This window comes from Trachypithecus francoisi, unplaced genomic scaffold (genome assembly GCF_009764315.1).
Source record: "Trachypithecus francoisi isolate TF-2019V2 unplaced genomic scaffold, Tfra_2.0 Lachesis_group16, whole genome shotgun sequence".
Lineage (NCBI taxonomy): Eukaryota > Metazoa > Chordata > Mammalia > Primates > Cercopithecidae > Trachypithecus > Trachypithecus francoisi.
In genome coordinates, this window is record NW_022681461.1 from 11,727,075 (window position 1) to 11,744,456 (window position 17,382).

The 17,382-nt window shown below is 37.6% G+C and overlaps 1 protein-coding gene across 7 annotated transcripts in view; it reads right to left on the reverse strand.

Moving 5' to 3' along the window:
• NAA35 (N-alpha-acetyltransferase 35, NatC auxiliary subunit) overlaps positions 1-17,382 on the reverse strand; it is an 88,507-nt gene that overhangs the window by 45,498 nt on the left and 25,627 nt on the right. For all 7 annotated transcript variants that reach the window (XM_033236918.1, XM_033236920.1, XM_033236921.1 and 4 more), the window contains exons 7-11: positions 8,542-8,608; positions 8,418-8,461; positions 6,909-6,959; positions 6,198-6,281; positions 4,967-5,081 (exon numbers count right to left, since the gene is read on the reverse strand). In XM_033236918.1, coding sequence (XP_033092809.1) covers positions 4,967-5,081; positions 6,198-6,281; positions 6,909-6,959; positions 8,418-8,461; positions 8,542-8,608 — 361 coding nt within the window. The remainder of the gene's footprint in view (positions 1-4,966; positions 5,082-6,197; positions 6,282-6,908; positions 6,960-8,417; positions 8,462-8,541; positions 8,609-17,382) is intronic.

The following is a 17,382-nucleotide window of genomic DNA, read 5'->3' on the forward strand; positions in this document are numbered from 1 at the left end:
AAGAAGAATCCTCTAAACTCTTAAGTGGAGAGCATGTGCCTGGCTACACTGTTCTGAAAGCAGAGTGGAGCAAAGAGAGGAGAGATGGGGAAAGAAAGTAGGTTACAATAATAACTACTTAACTTTCACTTAACTGTCTCATAATGTGTACCCTTCAACTGGGCCTCATATACCCTCAAGTACAGAATCCCTCTGTCCCCTTCCTCCAGAGAATAAACTTTCAGTATTGTGAGGTTCAGGAATGTCACTCAGCAAAAAAGGGGAAGAAATTTCTGCTTCTGAACAGATTATCAACCAGTTCTCATGTTTTCAGCTAAATTTCTCATACCCATTTCCAGAAGTAGCTGGCAAACTAATAATGCAGCCTTCAGGAGATCCACAGTTTAAACTGGGCTGCCTTTGACATCCTCTATCAGTGGCTAAAAATACAGTTATTTGTAGATAGGTAAGTCAATCTCCTTCTGTTTTCCAGTTTCTAAAATAACTTTGTTGCTATTTTCTCCTTTCCCTGTCTTTCCCATCTTTATCAATGATGCCCTGAAAGAAAAAAATCACTTCTTCATTGCTTCTTTGGGATTTCAGAAAGCAAATACATGTGTTCAACCCACCAAGTTTATTCAGGTATCTTTTAATTTATTTTTTAAAGATGACAAGTCCTCTTGAAACTGTATGTTAGATTTGAAAATACAATCCCCAAGAGTATCTACTAATTTCACGCAACATAAATTTAAATATATTATTTCCATTGGCAACTGTTAAAGATGCTCATAATCTAAAGGGTAAACTAGACCCAATTCACAGATAACTATGAGCGAACAGGCAAAGAAAAAAAATAGTTTGACAAACAGAACCAGGAAAGTCTCACTGGAGGAGGTGATGTGAACATCATTTTAAAGGATGAGCTAAACTTCCACAGACATATAAAAAAGAACTATAAAATTCAAGACAGCATAAGCAAAAACAAAGGAAAACATCCGTTTCACTGGATTTTTTTGCTCCTTTCTTCCTTCAACAACGATATAACCCAAGGTCACATCTTTGAATCCAGCAAGTCCCAAGTAAACACATCTACTCCCTCAATAAGCACTGAAAATGACTCCTAAATCTGTTTTTCTACCCATTTTCCAGGGCCAAATACTTACTTTACTACAGTGCTCCATGTAACCACATCAAAAAATCCCATTATCAGTAAGCTGCCCTCCTTATCCACCTCCAAAACCGCTTTTGTATTCTGCATCTGCATAAAGATATTACTATGCATTGAGTAAATGCACCAGCAAGTAATTCCCAGATCAAGTTTGATTATTCCTACTTTCTCCCTTAATGCCAGTTTACAATTCATACTGAATATATACCTTTCAATGAGAAGCTAAAATGAATGCTCAGTGATTTCAGGATTTACACAGCCATTTTGTCACCAGTTGGAGTTGTAATATAATCGGAAGGCAAAATGAGTAGAGACCAAAACTAATCTACACTATTATTTTCTCATCATTCTTCTACTAGAATAGACATTAAGAAGGCATTAACTTTTTTATTATAGAATTGTATGGCTTATGATTAAGGGATAATTACAAAGTTAAATTACGCCAGCTAAAAGGTATTACACATACAAGCACAGGGTGAGTACTTCTTAAATTTAAAATTTCACTTGCTTAGTCATAAGATTACATTTTTTAAAGGTTTATTCAAGCCAATTTTATGTAAACAATTTTCCTGAAGCCTGTCGGCATACTATAAAACCAAAGTAATAGAGGTGATCATATGCACAAGCTATTTTTAGCACTGGTCTGAAATATAGGAAAGTCACAAGCTGTATCTACTAATGATCCCATGGAAATTATCATGTCAAGAGTTTCCTTGATTACAAATACAGAGCAGAATAGACCAGGAGTAGTCAGACATGGCAAAAAGAAATATCCAGATTCCAATCATCTGGAAGATTCTTGCTTTGCATGATCTTGTTGATACACAAATCAACAAATTACTTCGAAGTCATTTATTATACAGCGGTTTTCATACAAGTATTACTGCTGTAGATTTCAAAGCATTTAAGAGTTGTGGACATTTTATCCCTCTCTGTAAACATGTACTACTACATTGCTAAGCATAACCACCTCCTTATGTCCCATGGTACAGAATGCCACCTAGTCATTCATCCTATAAACACATTCCCTCTTTTGGAAAAAGTGAAAATGATGATAAATAAATACAAATTTAGCACAACTAGTAGAAACATAAAAATTATGACAATATTCATTTCCTAACCCAAATTCCCTTCTGGGTTGCTCTATTACCTAACATTTTAGTAAGGAAAGAAAAATGTATGGGAAGGGGAACACAATGCCTGTCTCTAAATGGAGGATAGGTGTGGAAAAGGAATGAGGTATGAATCAGTAAAAATTTGCTTTTCTGGTTACAAGACTGACAATTGGGTAACACTAATTTGAAGCATATAAATTTCTCTTCATCTCTACTGGAATGCCCAAGTCGTTGAGGGGGAAAAAAAGGATATAAATATCATTCCATTGTAATGAGTTTTAAGGACAATCAAAATTCTTACATATTATCTAAAATATTAACCCATTGTAAACTTTACAACAGAGGTACACTATTCTTTTTAAGGCATAGTTCATAAATAAAATCTGAGTGCCAACAACACGCCAAGCATGGCAATACACAAGAAGAAAGTGCCTGGGCTAAAAGTGCTCAAAATCTCATGGAAAGACAAATGGGTAAAAAACTAAAATACAATGTACTAAAAAAAATATAACAGAGGACTGTATGAATGCAGTGAGAACACAGAGGGTGTGACATTATGAAATATATATTTGGTCTTTCTTCTTGCTTCCTAAGGTAACTCCTAAAATCCTTAGACTCTCCAAGTGCTGTCTTTTGGTATGCGAATGACTGATAGCTTCAGGGTAGGGCAGATAACCAAAAAGAAAGAGGCACGATTACAGGGTTGGGACTTTCAGCCCCACCCCACAACTTCCAGGGATGGGAGAGACTGAAGGTCAAGTTGATCACCAACTGCCAAAGGTTTAATCAATCATGACTATGTAAGGAAGCATCTGTAAAAACTCAAGAGGACACAGTTCAGACAGCTTCCAGATATCTGAACATGTCGAAGTTCCTAGGAGATAGGACACCCAGGGAGGGCATGGAAGCGCCAAGACCCTTACCCATACCTCACCCTATGCATCTCTTCATCTGTATCCTTCGTACCTATAGCCCTCCACAATAAACACAGTAAGTGTTTCCCAGAGTTCTGTAAGTCACTCCAGCAAATCAGCTGAAACCAAAAAGAGAGTCATGGGAATCCCAACTTAAAGCCAGTAGATCAGAAGTTCTGGAAACCCAGACTTGGAACTGGTGTTTGGGGAGCAAGAGCAGTCTTGGGGACTGAGCCCTCAACCTGTGGGATCTGGCATTACCTCCAGGTAGATAGTAGAGGCTGGAGTTTGTTTTCCACACACACTACCACAAACACTCCTTCAATGGCAGTTTAATTAGAGGGCACCCAGCTGGTGTGTGTGGAAAAAGAGAAGTTGATCACTCAAGTCTTCTGTGCTGATGACTGTTGTGGTGGTGTGAGAACATGGGAAAAATACAGATTGAAAGTTTTTCCAAAACAGGGAGAATATCTAAGGCCTGCCTGGTGTTCAGAGTAGACTGTGTGTAAAAAGTAAAGTAGAGGTTCCTCTTTAAAGACTTTCCTTCCCATCTAATTAGGAATAAATAGTAACTTCTATTTAGAAGCAAAATTTATTCAAAGACCTGTGCTAACATTCTTAAATATCTGCTAGCCGTAACAAAGAAACAAATGTACTTTATGTTCTTAGCTCCCATAATTTAGCCTAAATATTTGCCCTGGCATGCTTATACTGGTCCAAGGAAGCAATAGGTCATAGACTGTTCTTCTTCCTTATCTGAAGGTGTTTTTACCTTTCTCAGCATTCCACAAGTTACTTCCTCCTTTCTTTGTTCTCCTCTGCCTTTGCCTCTTTTAAAAAGTTCTAAGTTGCTAGGCAATTGGGACAAATACAGAATGTGAGGTCCCGTTCCAGTCAACAGAAACCGGACACGGCAGTAGGGTGGACGCGTCAGGTTATAAATGACCCTGTCTCCTTTGTTGGGTGTACTCTCACGGCAGAACTGCTGGCGAGTGTACCCTTTCTGCAGAAAGTAAAAATGGCCTTGCTGAGGAAATAAAATTTATGTTCAAGTGCTATTTCTTTACAGCACCGGGGAACAAGCATTTCTAACATGTGTAATGGAAGTGATGATCTCTCAGACAAAAGAGTAAAGGGGAGAGAGAGGTGATGAAAAAGGTGATTCACTGTTAACACTGAAATAGCCTTTGTAAAAATTATGAGAGAAACCTGACATAGCTGACTCCATCTTGCTTCTAACCTCACAAGCTGTCTTTGCTCATTCCTGGTGTAGGCCAAGCAACTATGGGAGAAATCTAGTTTACAGTTTAAAATAAAGATGGTAACTGTCCCTTCCTGAAACAAACCTCTCCTTGCTCACCCACTGCCCGCCAAACTATTCTTCAAAAACTCTAGTCCCTGAATTCTCAGGGAGGAAGATCGGAGAAACAGCTCTCATCCTCCCACTCAGCTGACCTCATGATAATTAAACTCCTTCTCTGCTGTTCTCACTGCGCTGGCTTTTCTGGGCAGCAAGAAGAACCTGCCAGGCTGTAACATCACAGCTCGGATGTAAGACAGGATACATATTCTGAGTCTAAAGAGTAATATACAGGAAATGGCCAAGTTCTACAGTATTGTTTTTTACTGTAATATATATTTATAGAGGAGAGCCTCAACACTGTAAGTCTCTGGAGTAAAACATTTCAAGGTACAAGATTGACTTGAAAAAAACTGTAGTACAAGCTAAGCACTAAATACGTTGGATGGAAAAGAAGAAAACAAAAAGTAGAAGCAAACTGAACAATTACCTCCTTTTGTAGTATCATTCTGGGCCTGGATGCCATGATGCAATGAATTATGAATGGCAGAAAGAAGATCTGCTGCTTGAACCATCAATTTTTGAGCTTCTGCAACAGCACTGGTCTAGCAAATAAATCACCAAAAACATTCTTACATATTCTTTCACTGAAAGATATACATTAAATAGGAAAATCCTATAAACAATAATGAAATTAAATGCTTGCTGTAATGACATTGGTTTTCATAAACTATGTACTTAATACAGGATGTCCAGATCCTGTTAGGATAGAACATTTTTTTTTTTTTTTTTTTTTTTTTGAGACGGAGTCTCGCTCTGTCACCCGGGCTGGAGTGCTGTGGCCGGATCTCAGCTCACTGCAAGCTCCGCCTCCCGGGTTCACGCCATTCTCCTGCCTCAGCCTCCCGGGTAGCTGGGACTACAGGCGCCGCTACCTCGCCCGGCTAGTTTTTTGTAGTTTTTAGTAGAGACGGGGTTTCACCATGTTAGCCAGGATGGTCTCGATCTCCTGACCTCGTGATCCGCTCGTCTAGGCCTCCCAAAGTGCTGGGATTACAGGCTTGAGCCACTGCGCCCGGCCAGAAAATGTTTTTTTTACTCACATCTATAAAACTTGTAGGATCAATTATAACAACAGAAAATATTTTTGATTTACCTTTTTTTAAATAATAAAAACCAAAGATGCAATCAACTAGAAAATGAGAAAATTTTCAACAATTCTATGTCATTCATCAAGGTGGGGGGGGGGAAACCGGGAAGAAATAGAATTCCAGAAGTTAAATTAATGGTAAAAATTGGATCCCTACTTACCACTTATAAACTATTCACAAATTAATCTGTAATTGGCTTGAATTAGTGCAAAAATACAAAAAAGAAAAAATATTCACCATCTAAGGCTTGCTTTTGGTTCTATACAAATCTAACAATTAATTATGTAACTGAAGGTAATAGGCCTAAAATTTTTACTTTCTCCTTTTCAATTCACAAAATATGACAACCTACAAGCAATTTCAGCTTCTAATGTATTAGTTACAAATAAGTAAAAAAATATACTTCTTGAGAAAGTCTTCAGGGTTACTCTGGTATAAATACACCAAATGCTGAGTTCTCTATATCTGAGATCAGGAGCAGTTCAAGGGAAAAGTTTCAGAACTGCATCACTTAGGCATTCCATCCAAAATCACTAAAACAAACAGACATATGATATTGAATGCCCTTACCTCTTTCTTAGTAAAGGCTATAAGCACTGTCAGTAACACACGAGTAAATTTCACTCTGCTGAATACTGCTAAACATTGTTGGTGCTAAAAAAACAAGAGAGGACTAGAAGTTAAAAGATGCAAAGTCCATGAAAGGAATTTCATTTAAAATATATTAACTCCTAAGTCTCAATGTTAATAACGTACTACATTACAGACACCTTCGCTTATAGGCTTTTAAAAGCCTGAAAAATGAGCTGCAGAAAACAAAACAAAGCCTATTCTTTTGAAATAGGAATGTGAAGCTTCTCTATCAACAGGATTGATCTTGCCCTAAGTCAAAAGCTACACTATTACCTCAAAAAGCTGATTTTATCCGCATTTTAAAAAGACTGATTAAAATGTGCTTTAAGCAGAGTCAGAAAATTTAGAATCTCGACAAAGGTTCAGCAACTTTTGATACTGCGGAGCTCTGACGCATTATCTGTGAAAGATCATATTTTTCTTCCTACCTCACAAGGAGTACTGAAGAGTTTTGAAATCATCTATTTGAAAGAGCTGTACTATCATTCTATCAAAATAAATACAAGGGAAATAAAATCCCTTGCAATGTCCAATTTTTAAAGAAATACCTTAAAAAGGGCTTCCATAAATTATAACGCAGTTCATAAAACTACAACATTAACAGGTAGACTTCTCTGATATTATCTACCAGAAAATAAGTTCAATTACTTCTAGTTCAACTTCTGGATCTCTTTCTTCTCCTTGTCGACTTCGAGTACTCTAAAATTTTAAAAAAGGTGAATTAAACACAAACGTGAAAAAATATTACATTACAAATATATAAGGTAAAACACTAATTTTTTGAGTATACACAACAATCTGTTTTTGGGAAAAATTATTGGAGAAAAAAAGCTGTGTCTACTAGTATTTATGTTCCTCCTATTAATCCTATATACAGAAAGGTCATTTTGACATAAATTATAAAGATCATGCAAAAGAATTAAGTATTGAAACAGCAAAAGCAAAACAATGAAATAACATAAGCAGAAGTATATGGCACACAGTACATTTTCCTTTAAAAGGAGCTATTAATTGAAATTCCTGATGCTCTCAAAACTAACCCTGTTAGAAAAAAACTGTAACCTTTACAAAAATCACATCATGAAAAAATAAAGTTCAATGGTCAATACTGATTTGTTTTACACTAAACTACAAAATATCTTAATACAAATGTTATAGTGGACAATTTTATTTGACCAAGCACCAGGGCAGTAGTACAGGAAGATCTACTAGAAGTTGTGGGTTCTAGCCCTAAAGTTGCCATTTACATGCCCTTTAGTAAAGCTAAGACACAGGTTACTTAATTCCTTTGATCTGTATTTTCCTCATCTAAAAGTGGAGCACTATGTGTGTTAAATTGCCCAATTCACTGAATCGCAAAAATCAAAAAAAGAGAATATGAAGTTTGACAACCATACTGTTATACTAGTGTTAAAAAGAAAAGTAGGAATACAACTTTTCCCCCTTTTTAATCTCTATGAAAAGCAGCAAATCATCAAGGTCATCTAGAAGGTTTTCACCAGATTTGGCATATCACCATTTACTGAGCTCACCTACTGTGTTCCAGACACTGTACCAGCTATTAAAGATACAAAGGTGAACAAGACAGTCCTTACCTTTGAGGAACTCAAAACAGTAGTGGGAGAAAAATACTATTCTTAAAATAGCATAGTAAAACTCTAAAACACCGGCAAAAAATTGAAAGAATCGAGTGGGTTAAATTTTAATATTGGATTCAACCAACCACTGATTGAAAGTATCAGAAAAAAATTTTAAAATAGCATTTAAAAATATAAATTTTAAAAGTACAACTATTTACATAGCATTTACATCATATTAAATATTATAAGTAATCTAGTGATGATTTAAAGTATACACAAGGACATAAACAGGTTATATGCAAATATCACACCATTTTATATAAGAGACTTGAGCATCCTTGAGTTTTGGCATCCACAGGGGTCCTGGAACCAATGCCCTGAGAATACTGAGGGATGGCTATACTAAAAATGACATTCATTTATCAGAAACTCCTCTAGCAGTGTTCAAATTCATTACAAAAAAAAAATACAAAGCACATACAGGAGAAAGGTGGTTCTACACATTTATAATTAGGTAAAGATAACCTGACATTTAGACGTGTACCAAAACCCTACATCAAAGAGAAAACATACATACCTTTACTCTTCTTTGCATGTCATCCTCCACATCTTTTAGCATGCCTAGAAAAAGAAACAATAAGTTTTAAAAGGAAACATATGAAAATGTAAAACTTGTGAATTATCTTTAAAAATAATTTTACCTGTAACTCGAAGATCTGTCACACTGTTAGCCATTTTAAATCCATAAGTCATAGACTGAAAATCTTCCTATACAAAAAGGGAATAATCAGGCTCATGAATAGCAACAAAACCTTAAATTGTGGCAAAATATAAAACTTTTCTTTATATTTCTCTACAAAATCACTATTTATTAAAGAAACAGAAATGGGAGGTCATCCTGCTTGTCTAAATATTGCTAGGATACACCTAAGCTTTTCTTGAAGGCATACACATAAAACACCATATTCTAATGTTGTCTCTGTCCTTACTTTCAATGGCTTGTCCTTAGGCAATTTAATACGTTCATTTGCCATGTAAGTGTAATGCTTATGAAAATATCACAAAGTAATAATTCTCACAAAGTATTCTCACATTCACAGGTGAAGAGTAAATATACAATAATTACTGTTTAAGGACCAGGCTGCAAGATTTAGATAAGACTACTTAAAAAATTATTAAACGACTGCTTACAGTTAAGATTTCTCAAAGAGAATTATTCAAAGTGAGAGCAAAACCATGTTCCACTATAGTCCACTGGAAGGAAAAAAACTGAGTCATTCAGACATATGACCCCCATCCCCTAAATCATTTCTTAAATGATTTCATTGCTGGGTCATTAACAAATTAAGTGATTTGCTGGACTTCCTTTGAAGAAAATATGTTTACTGTCATCTGGCTGATCTGATTTAACAAGTCATAAGCCTCATTAAAATAAAACAGTGTTTCTGCCTACTATAATTCCTATAAAAACACAGATAGGGTTAGGCGCAGTGGCTTGTGCCTACAATCCCAGCACTTTGGGAGGTGGAGGCAGGCAGATTTTTTTTTTTTTTTGAGACGGAGTCTCACTCTGTCACCCAAACAGGAGTGCAATGGCCAGATCTCAGCTCACTGCAAGCTCCGCTTCCTGGGTTTACGCCATTCTCCTGCCTCAGCCTCCCGAGTAGCTGGGACTACAGGCACCCGCCACCTCGCCCGGCTAGTTTTTTGTATTTTTTAGTAGAGACGGGGTTTCACCGGGTTAGCCAGGATGGTCTCGATCTCCTGACCTTGTGATCCGCCCGTCTCGGCCTCCCAAAGTGCTGGGATTACAGGCTTGAGCCACTGCGCCCGGCCCCGAGGTAGGCAGATTACCTGAGGTCAGGAGTTCAAGACCAGCCTGGCCAACATAGTGAAACCCCGTCTACACTAAAAATACAAAAAAATTAGCTGAGCATGGTGGCGTGTGCCTGTAATCCCAGCTATTTGGGAGGCTGAGGCAGGAGAATTGCTCGAACCCGGGAGGTGGAGGCTGCAGTGGGCAGAGATTGCGTCATTGCAATCCAGCCTGGGCAACAGAGTGAGACTCTGCCTCAAAAAAAAATGTAGATAGAATCTTAAAATAACAGAATAATGGTTCAAAAGGGGATGGAGCCACAGCACAATTTCTGGATTCTTAAAAAAAAAAAAAAAAAAAAACAGTGAGCATCAAATTCAAGTGAGGTACTATATCCCACAAACAATAAGAAAACAAACCCTACGTCCTTGGTCTCAAAGAACTCAGGGATATTTTATGACTTACATGATCGAGTCCTTAAAAAAAAAAAAAAAAAAAGACTCATTATATTACAAAGCTATATAAGCTTATCCTCTAGATGAAGTTTATAGTCTGTCTCTACTTGGACATCAAACAGGATTCTCAAATTTTACATCTCCAAAAAGGAGCTTGATGCCCACTTTCCTAGCGTTTACCATACCACTAAACGGCACTACTATCTATCTAGAGTTGCTCACGCTGAAAACCTGGCCTCGACTCCTCTTGTTTTTCTGCATCCTGTATCAAATCCATCAGAAAACACTGTAGGCTCTATCTTCAAATTCTAGTCGAACTACTTCTCACCCTTTCACAGCTATCTTTAGTTTAAGTCACCACTACTGCTCACTCTTGTAACCACCTCCAGACAACTCCTCCACCTACCACACTAGTCCCTGCTATCATTTATACACCACCAGAAGGCAGAAGGATTGTTTGAAAATAAGTCAGATCATGTCACCTCCTATTCAAAACCTTTCAACAGTTTTCTACCTCACAGCAAAATCCCAAAGCCCACCACGGCCTCTACGGCCCTACATCACATGACCCGGTTTCCCTCGCCAAGCTTATTTCCTACCATTTCACATTCACTGCACTGCAGTCTGACGGGTCTTTCTTGTTGTCAAACATACTAAACACATTCTCCTCTCACGGCTCCCACACCAAAATGATTTTCTTCAAAATATTTACAAGGCTTCATCCCTTACTATATTCCAGCCTCTGTTCTAATGTCAAATCCTCAAATAGAGGTTTTCCCTATGCATTCTAAGACGGCACCATCCACCATTTTATATCCCCTTATCCTGCTTTACTCTTCTTCATGGCAGTTATCACCATGTGACATTATACATGTATTTAATTACATATGCATTGACTATCTGTCCCAAGACAGGTATAATCCATGAGCTCACGGCTTTATTTACTATTTTACCTCCAGGACTTAGAATAGTGCTAAATAGACTTCTATTCAATAAATACGTGTTCAACGAACGACTTATTCCAGGGCAAGGGTCATGAACTCAAAAGGCAGGTTATCTTCCTGAATACATCTGGCTGACTACAACATACACTAGGGAATGGTAGAGACCGGGAAATTGGAAAATATATGCTTCATTTAGAAGGGGTCAGCCACTACTTATCCTGATGTGGCTATGAATGAATACAGGGCCAGTGTGGTCAGGTCTCCTAATTTTTTAGAAAAAAATCTAGGTTTTTCTTTTTCAATGTAAAATCTCCCCCCCCACTCTTTTTTTTTTTTGAGACAGGGTCTCACTGTCATCCAGGCTTGAGTGCAGTGACGCAAACTCAGCTCACTATAACCTCCACCCCACTCTGGGCTCAAGCAATCCTCCCACCTCAGCCTCCTAGGTAGCTGGGAATACAGGCATGCACCACCACACTAGGCTGAATTTTTTTTATTTTATTTTTAGTAGAGATGGGGTCTTGCCATGTTGTCCAGGCTGGTCTCTAACTCCTAACTTCAAGCAAATCCACCCATCTCAGCCTCCCAAAGTGCTAGGATTACAGGCATGAGCCACCACATCCAGCCTCATCTTCCTATTTTTAAAAAACCAGACCAACACTGTGTAGGAAAAACAACAAAACAAAAATATCCATAAACCTTATCTGTAAGTTTGCCAAGAAGAGTCTTAGGAAAACTATCTTTCTGGAAGAACACCACAGGCCCTGGGTATATGAACCTCAGTAATAAGAATTTAATCTAAGTTACTGAATAAGTGAGAGCAAGAGAGTCATGTAAACAGACTGCTACCATTAAAGATCACTCTTGAAGATTTGTGTACTTGAGGACAGAAGTAAGAGTGAAACTAGGGAGACCAGACATTGGACTCTAACCAACAGTCCAAGCAAGGGCTGATGATGACTTGGATTGGGATTGCAACAGTGGGGAGAGTAAGAAGTTGGTCCAAAAAAAAAAAAATATCAGGATATATTTCAAAGGTAGCACTAACATGATATGCTGATGAACTGAACGTGTATATGAGGTAAACTGTACAATCAAGCCTCATTTTTAGTGTTTTGTTCTAAGCAGGTGATGGTACCATTTCCTGGGATAAGGCAGTATTTGAGAGGAGCAGGAGTAAGGGCAGAAATGAAGTACAATTTTGGTTATATCAAGTTTGTAATCTCTTTGGTCATCCAAGTGGAGATTTCAGATTTCACTTGCTTGAGACTAGAAGTCAGGGAAGGACTCAAGGCTAGAGGTATAAATTTGGACTTCATCAGTGTATAGTTATTTGATATTGAATGCCACATAAGTAGAGGAAATCAACCTAGGGAGCGGTTATGGAGGAGGGAGGGAGTCCACGAGTACTCTAGCAATTAGAGATGCAAGCACAGGAACTAGACTTACCAGTGAGGCAGAAAGAAATCCAAAAGATTGGTATTAAGAAGACAAAGAGAAAAAAGTATTTCACAGTGTGTCAACTGGGTCTAATGATGCTCACAGGCTGGAGAGGGAGGGGTGAAAACACTGAATTTAGCAAGATGGGTAAAGACCAGTTCTCTGTAGTGGTGGTAAAGAACGACCATTTGGAGTACATAAAGAGAAAATGAAAGAAAAAGTAGAATAAGCAAATCATTAAAGAAGTTTTTCCTGGAGAGTAGCTGGGAAATGGGATTGTAGATACAAGGAGCCATGGGATCAACGAAACTGTGGTGCTTTCAAATGAATGTAAAGCATGTTTACATGCCAATTAGAGTAAGCGAGTAGTGAAGGAGAGCCTAGTAACGCAACACAAGTGGAGGAGCTGAGCTTAGACTGTAACAGGAATACTTTCACCTTAACAAGAGAGAAGACAGAGTTTGTGAGTATTAACAAACAGGTTAGCACTTGTGATAGTGACAAAATGAAACCTTTGAGATTAAGTTGCAGACCATGATGCCCCTTTACTTCTAAATACTTCAGTATGATTTCCTAAAAACAAAATCTTCCTCTTACATAACCACAGTACAATTACCAAATAAAGAAATTCATGTCTCTAACCTCCTTTGATCCGGAGCATTTCCTCTGTCCTTAACTTTCGTATCTGACATTTAGAAGTATCTTTTCAAACAGTACTTCAAAGTAGTATATTTTGAATAATACTTTGTAATATACATTTTGTAGCACATCCCTCAGTAATGGGTGTGCCTGATGTTTCTTCAAGATTAAACTTAAGTTATATCATATTTGATAGGAATACCACAGAAGTGATATGTCCTTTCTAGAACACTGTATAAGTAGGCACATGTCAATCTGTCCAATTACGATAATTCTGGCCACTTGACTAAGGTGATATCCGCCAAGTTTCTCCATGACAAAGCTATCATTTTTCCCTTTGTAATTAATAAGTATCTGGTATTTTTTGAGACTACGTACATATTCTGTGTCTCATTATACTTTTGCCCAGTAATTGTAGCATCCTTTGTCAGAAATAAGTATTCAAAAACTGTACTCTTCACACAATACTATGCAGCCAAAACACTAATATTATAGATATATTGAGTTAAATAAAATATAGCATTCAAATTATTTTCACCTATGGCCACTAGAACACTAAATCAAACTATACATCTCCACTGTATAGTTCTGGTTTACAGAAAGAGATGACAGACAAGAACCACCAGTGAGGTAGCAAACCAGGGAAGAAAAGCATCTTAAAAGCCAAGCAAAGAATGTATTTTGAGGATGGAGTGATGACTACATCAAAACCTGCTGGTAATTCAAGTTTAAGACCAAATCTAACCACTGAATTTAACACTGAGGTCTTTGATGACTGTGACACGGTAGTTTTAGTGAAAGGTATAAAGCCTGACTGGAGCAGAGAGAAAAAGAAGAAAACCAGAGACAGTGACTATGAATACATCCTTTTTTTTTTTTTTAAGAGTCAGGGTCATTTGACTGCCCAGAATGGAGTGGAGTGCAATTGTAGCTCACCATAGCCTCGAACTCCTGGGCTCAAGTGATCTTCCCGCCTCAGCCTCAAGCAGCTGGGACTACAGAGGTGTACCACATCACCATGCCTGGCTAAATTTTTTATTTTTTTGTAGATGGGGTCTTGCTATGTTGTCCAGGCTATAAGCACCCCTTTTAAAAACGATCTGGCTGAAAAGAATTAAGGTATGTGCAGAAGATGAAGGACAATATTATGTTAAGAAATGACAGACTTAACAAGAGGAATATAAAGCACGTTTGCATGCTGATGTAAATTATCTAGCAGAGGGGTAAATTCATTACGCAAAGAACACAGGGAAGAATTGCTAGAGCAGTATCTTTGAATATAGAATACAGGATCAATGCACAAGCAGAAGTTATCATCCTTAGGAATACAGAAGGTCCATCTACATAACAGGAAAGCAACGGAATATAGTGCACATGTAGGCAGGTAGGAAGACTACTTCTATTTATATGGTAAATAGCAACTTACCAACTAAGTGTGAGGGTAGGGGAGACTTTTTTTTTTTTTTAAAGACATACCAGGTCTCAAAATCTACCTTCTTGTCTCCCTGAAGAACTGGAAATATTCCACCAAACAAAATAATAAACTAAGAATAATAAAGACATGTGGGCCAGATAACAAGAGACCTAACAAAACAGAGGGGGAAATGAAATTCCCGGAGAAAAGAGAACAAAAAACTAGAATGACACAGCTGTGTTGTGGGCACAGAACACAAGTGATGCAGCCTGAAGCTGGAGAACAAGACTTCAAGAGGAGCATTTTCAAAAGAAAATACACAACTGACAGATTATCTGATAGGTTTCACAACAGTGGGCGAAAGAACTGGGGAGAAGTACACAGAAAACTAAGCAAATCAAAGAGAGAGATAATTATCACATATAAGAAAAACAAAATTTTGTATGAGAAAGGAAATATAAGCATATACCACTTTGGCTCACCTCTCATTAATATTTATACAATCACGATAACATCAATGCTCCACAATGATTTAACCAGCCTTTAGATTACTATCTGGGGCAAGGGCAGGGGTAATATGAGATATATTGTGATCTAATCTAACATATCAAAGCTAAAGTTAGTAAATCCTTAAATCCAGAAGTTAGATTAGATTATCTAGATATATGGAAATAATATGGAACAGTAAAAAAAAAAAAAAAAAAAAAAAGCAGAGAACTATTTTTCCTCATAAGTGGGCTATTTAACTTTTTAAATTACATACAAGTATTAGTACTTTTATTAAGATGTACACACACGCACATCCCACTTAAATTTTCACATACCAAATATGAGGATACCTATTTTTAGGAAGACAACTGGTGGTCATATGGAGAATGAACTAGAAAGAAAATACTGGAGAAGAGTTCAGAAACTCCAAGGAAGCCAAACCTAAAGTTGAAGAACTAAAGCAGAAATGATGAGAAAAAACAGTGCCCTAATTCAAGGCATCTGCAAGCCAAAGCAAAATAATCTGGATGTAAGGAGTAAGAGGAAAGAGGTAATCAAAAATAACACTGGCAGTACGATATTGCAAGATACAGAATGGAAAAGGAAAAGTGGTTTGATAGGGTTCCCATTCTGGGCATGTGAGCAAGATGTTAAGAAACAAATCAGAAAATGTCTCCAGATCAGGAGACACGCCTGAGAACAAAATACACCAGCAGTTAGGAACTCCAGAAACACCCAATTTAAATAAATAATTTGCTCATTATAAATCTTTCTTTGTTTTGTTTTGAGATGGAGTCTCTCTCTGTCGCCCAGGCTGCAGTGCAGTGGCGCCATCTCGACTCACTGCAAGCTCCGCCTCCCAGGTTCATGCCATTCTCCTGCCTCAGCCTCCCAAGTAGCTGGGACTACGGGCGCCCCCCCACCACGCCTGGCTAATTTTTTATATTTTTAGCAGAGATGGGGTTTCACCGTGTTAGCCAGGATGGTCTCGATCTGACCTCGTGATCCGCCCGCCTCAGGCCTCCCAAGTGCTGGGATTATCAGGCATGAGCCACCGTACCCAGCCAAATCATTCTTATTCATCACTAGGTCTCTTGAAGACTTTTTACTAGATTAGTATTTTTTTCTAATTATAAGACTAAGACAAACTTATCTGGAAAATCTGAAAATTTTAGCAAAAAAAAAGAAAATACAATCTTTTGGCCCAGGAGCAAACTTCTGGTTTTCTCTCTTTCCAGTTTTATTTTTACACAGTTGGCTACAATGCTGCTTTTTTAACCTTTTGACATATACATTTCTCCATGTTATTAAGCACTCTTTCATCATGTTAATAACTACATACTCAATATACATAACAAATTATGTGTGATCAATTATCCATAATTTATTTCAACCATAACTCTAATGGTGGCATTCTGGTTGGTGTCAATTGTTCACTAATGAAAACTCTGGTTAATGCATTTGGGCATAAAGTGCCCACATTTCTAATTACTTCCTTTTTTGTTATTGTTGTTGAGATGGAGTCTCACTCTGTCATCCAGGCTGGAGTGCAGTGGTGCAATCTCAGCTCACTGCAAGCTCCGCCTCCCAGGTCCAAGCGATTCTCCTGCCTCAGCCTCCCAAGTAGGCATGACTACAGGCATGTGCCACTATGCCTAGCTAATTTTTGTATTTTCAGTAGAGATGGGGTTTCACCATGTTGGCAGGCTAGTCTCGAACTCCTGACCTCAGATGATCCGCCCATCGTGGCCTCCCAAAGTGCTGGGATTACAGGTGTGAGCCACAGCACCCGGCCTAATTATTTCTTTAAGGCTGAGTTATAAGAAATAACTAGTTTAAATATCAGTATTTTTAAGATTCTTGATATACACATTATTAAACTCTTTGCCAAAACAGCTGTGCTAATGTACACTAGTAAAAACAGAAGTGTCAACTTACTGCATTCCTTCCAACATTGAACATTTTCATTTTTAAAATTATATTCATGAAAATCAATCAGTTCTAGGAGCCAGGAAATCTGAGATCAAGAGGTGGGTGAGGTTAAAAAAAAAAAAGAAAGAAAAAAATCAAACTACTCATTTTCATTTGTATTTCCTGGATTATAGTGAAGCTACATTTTAAAAGTGTTATAGCCATTTGATAACCTTCCTTCATAAAATAAGCAACTTATTTTATTGCCCATTTATTCATTTGGGCCTGAGTGTTATACTTTACTTGAATGTGACCGTAATTCATAAAAATTATCTTATGTTTGTACCTTTATTTTTCCTACAAGTTTTTCTATCACTCTTGTCCTATTAGTCTCTTCCTTTAACATTTCTCCCATTTCCTAGTAAGACCTTCAT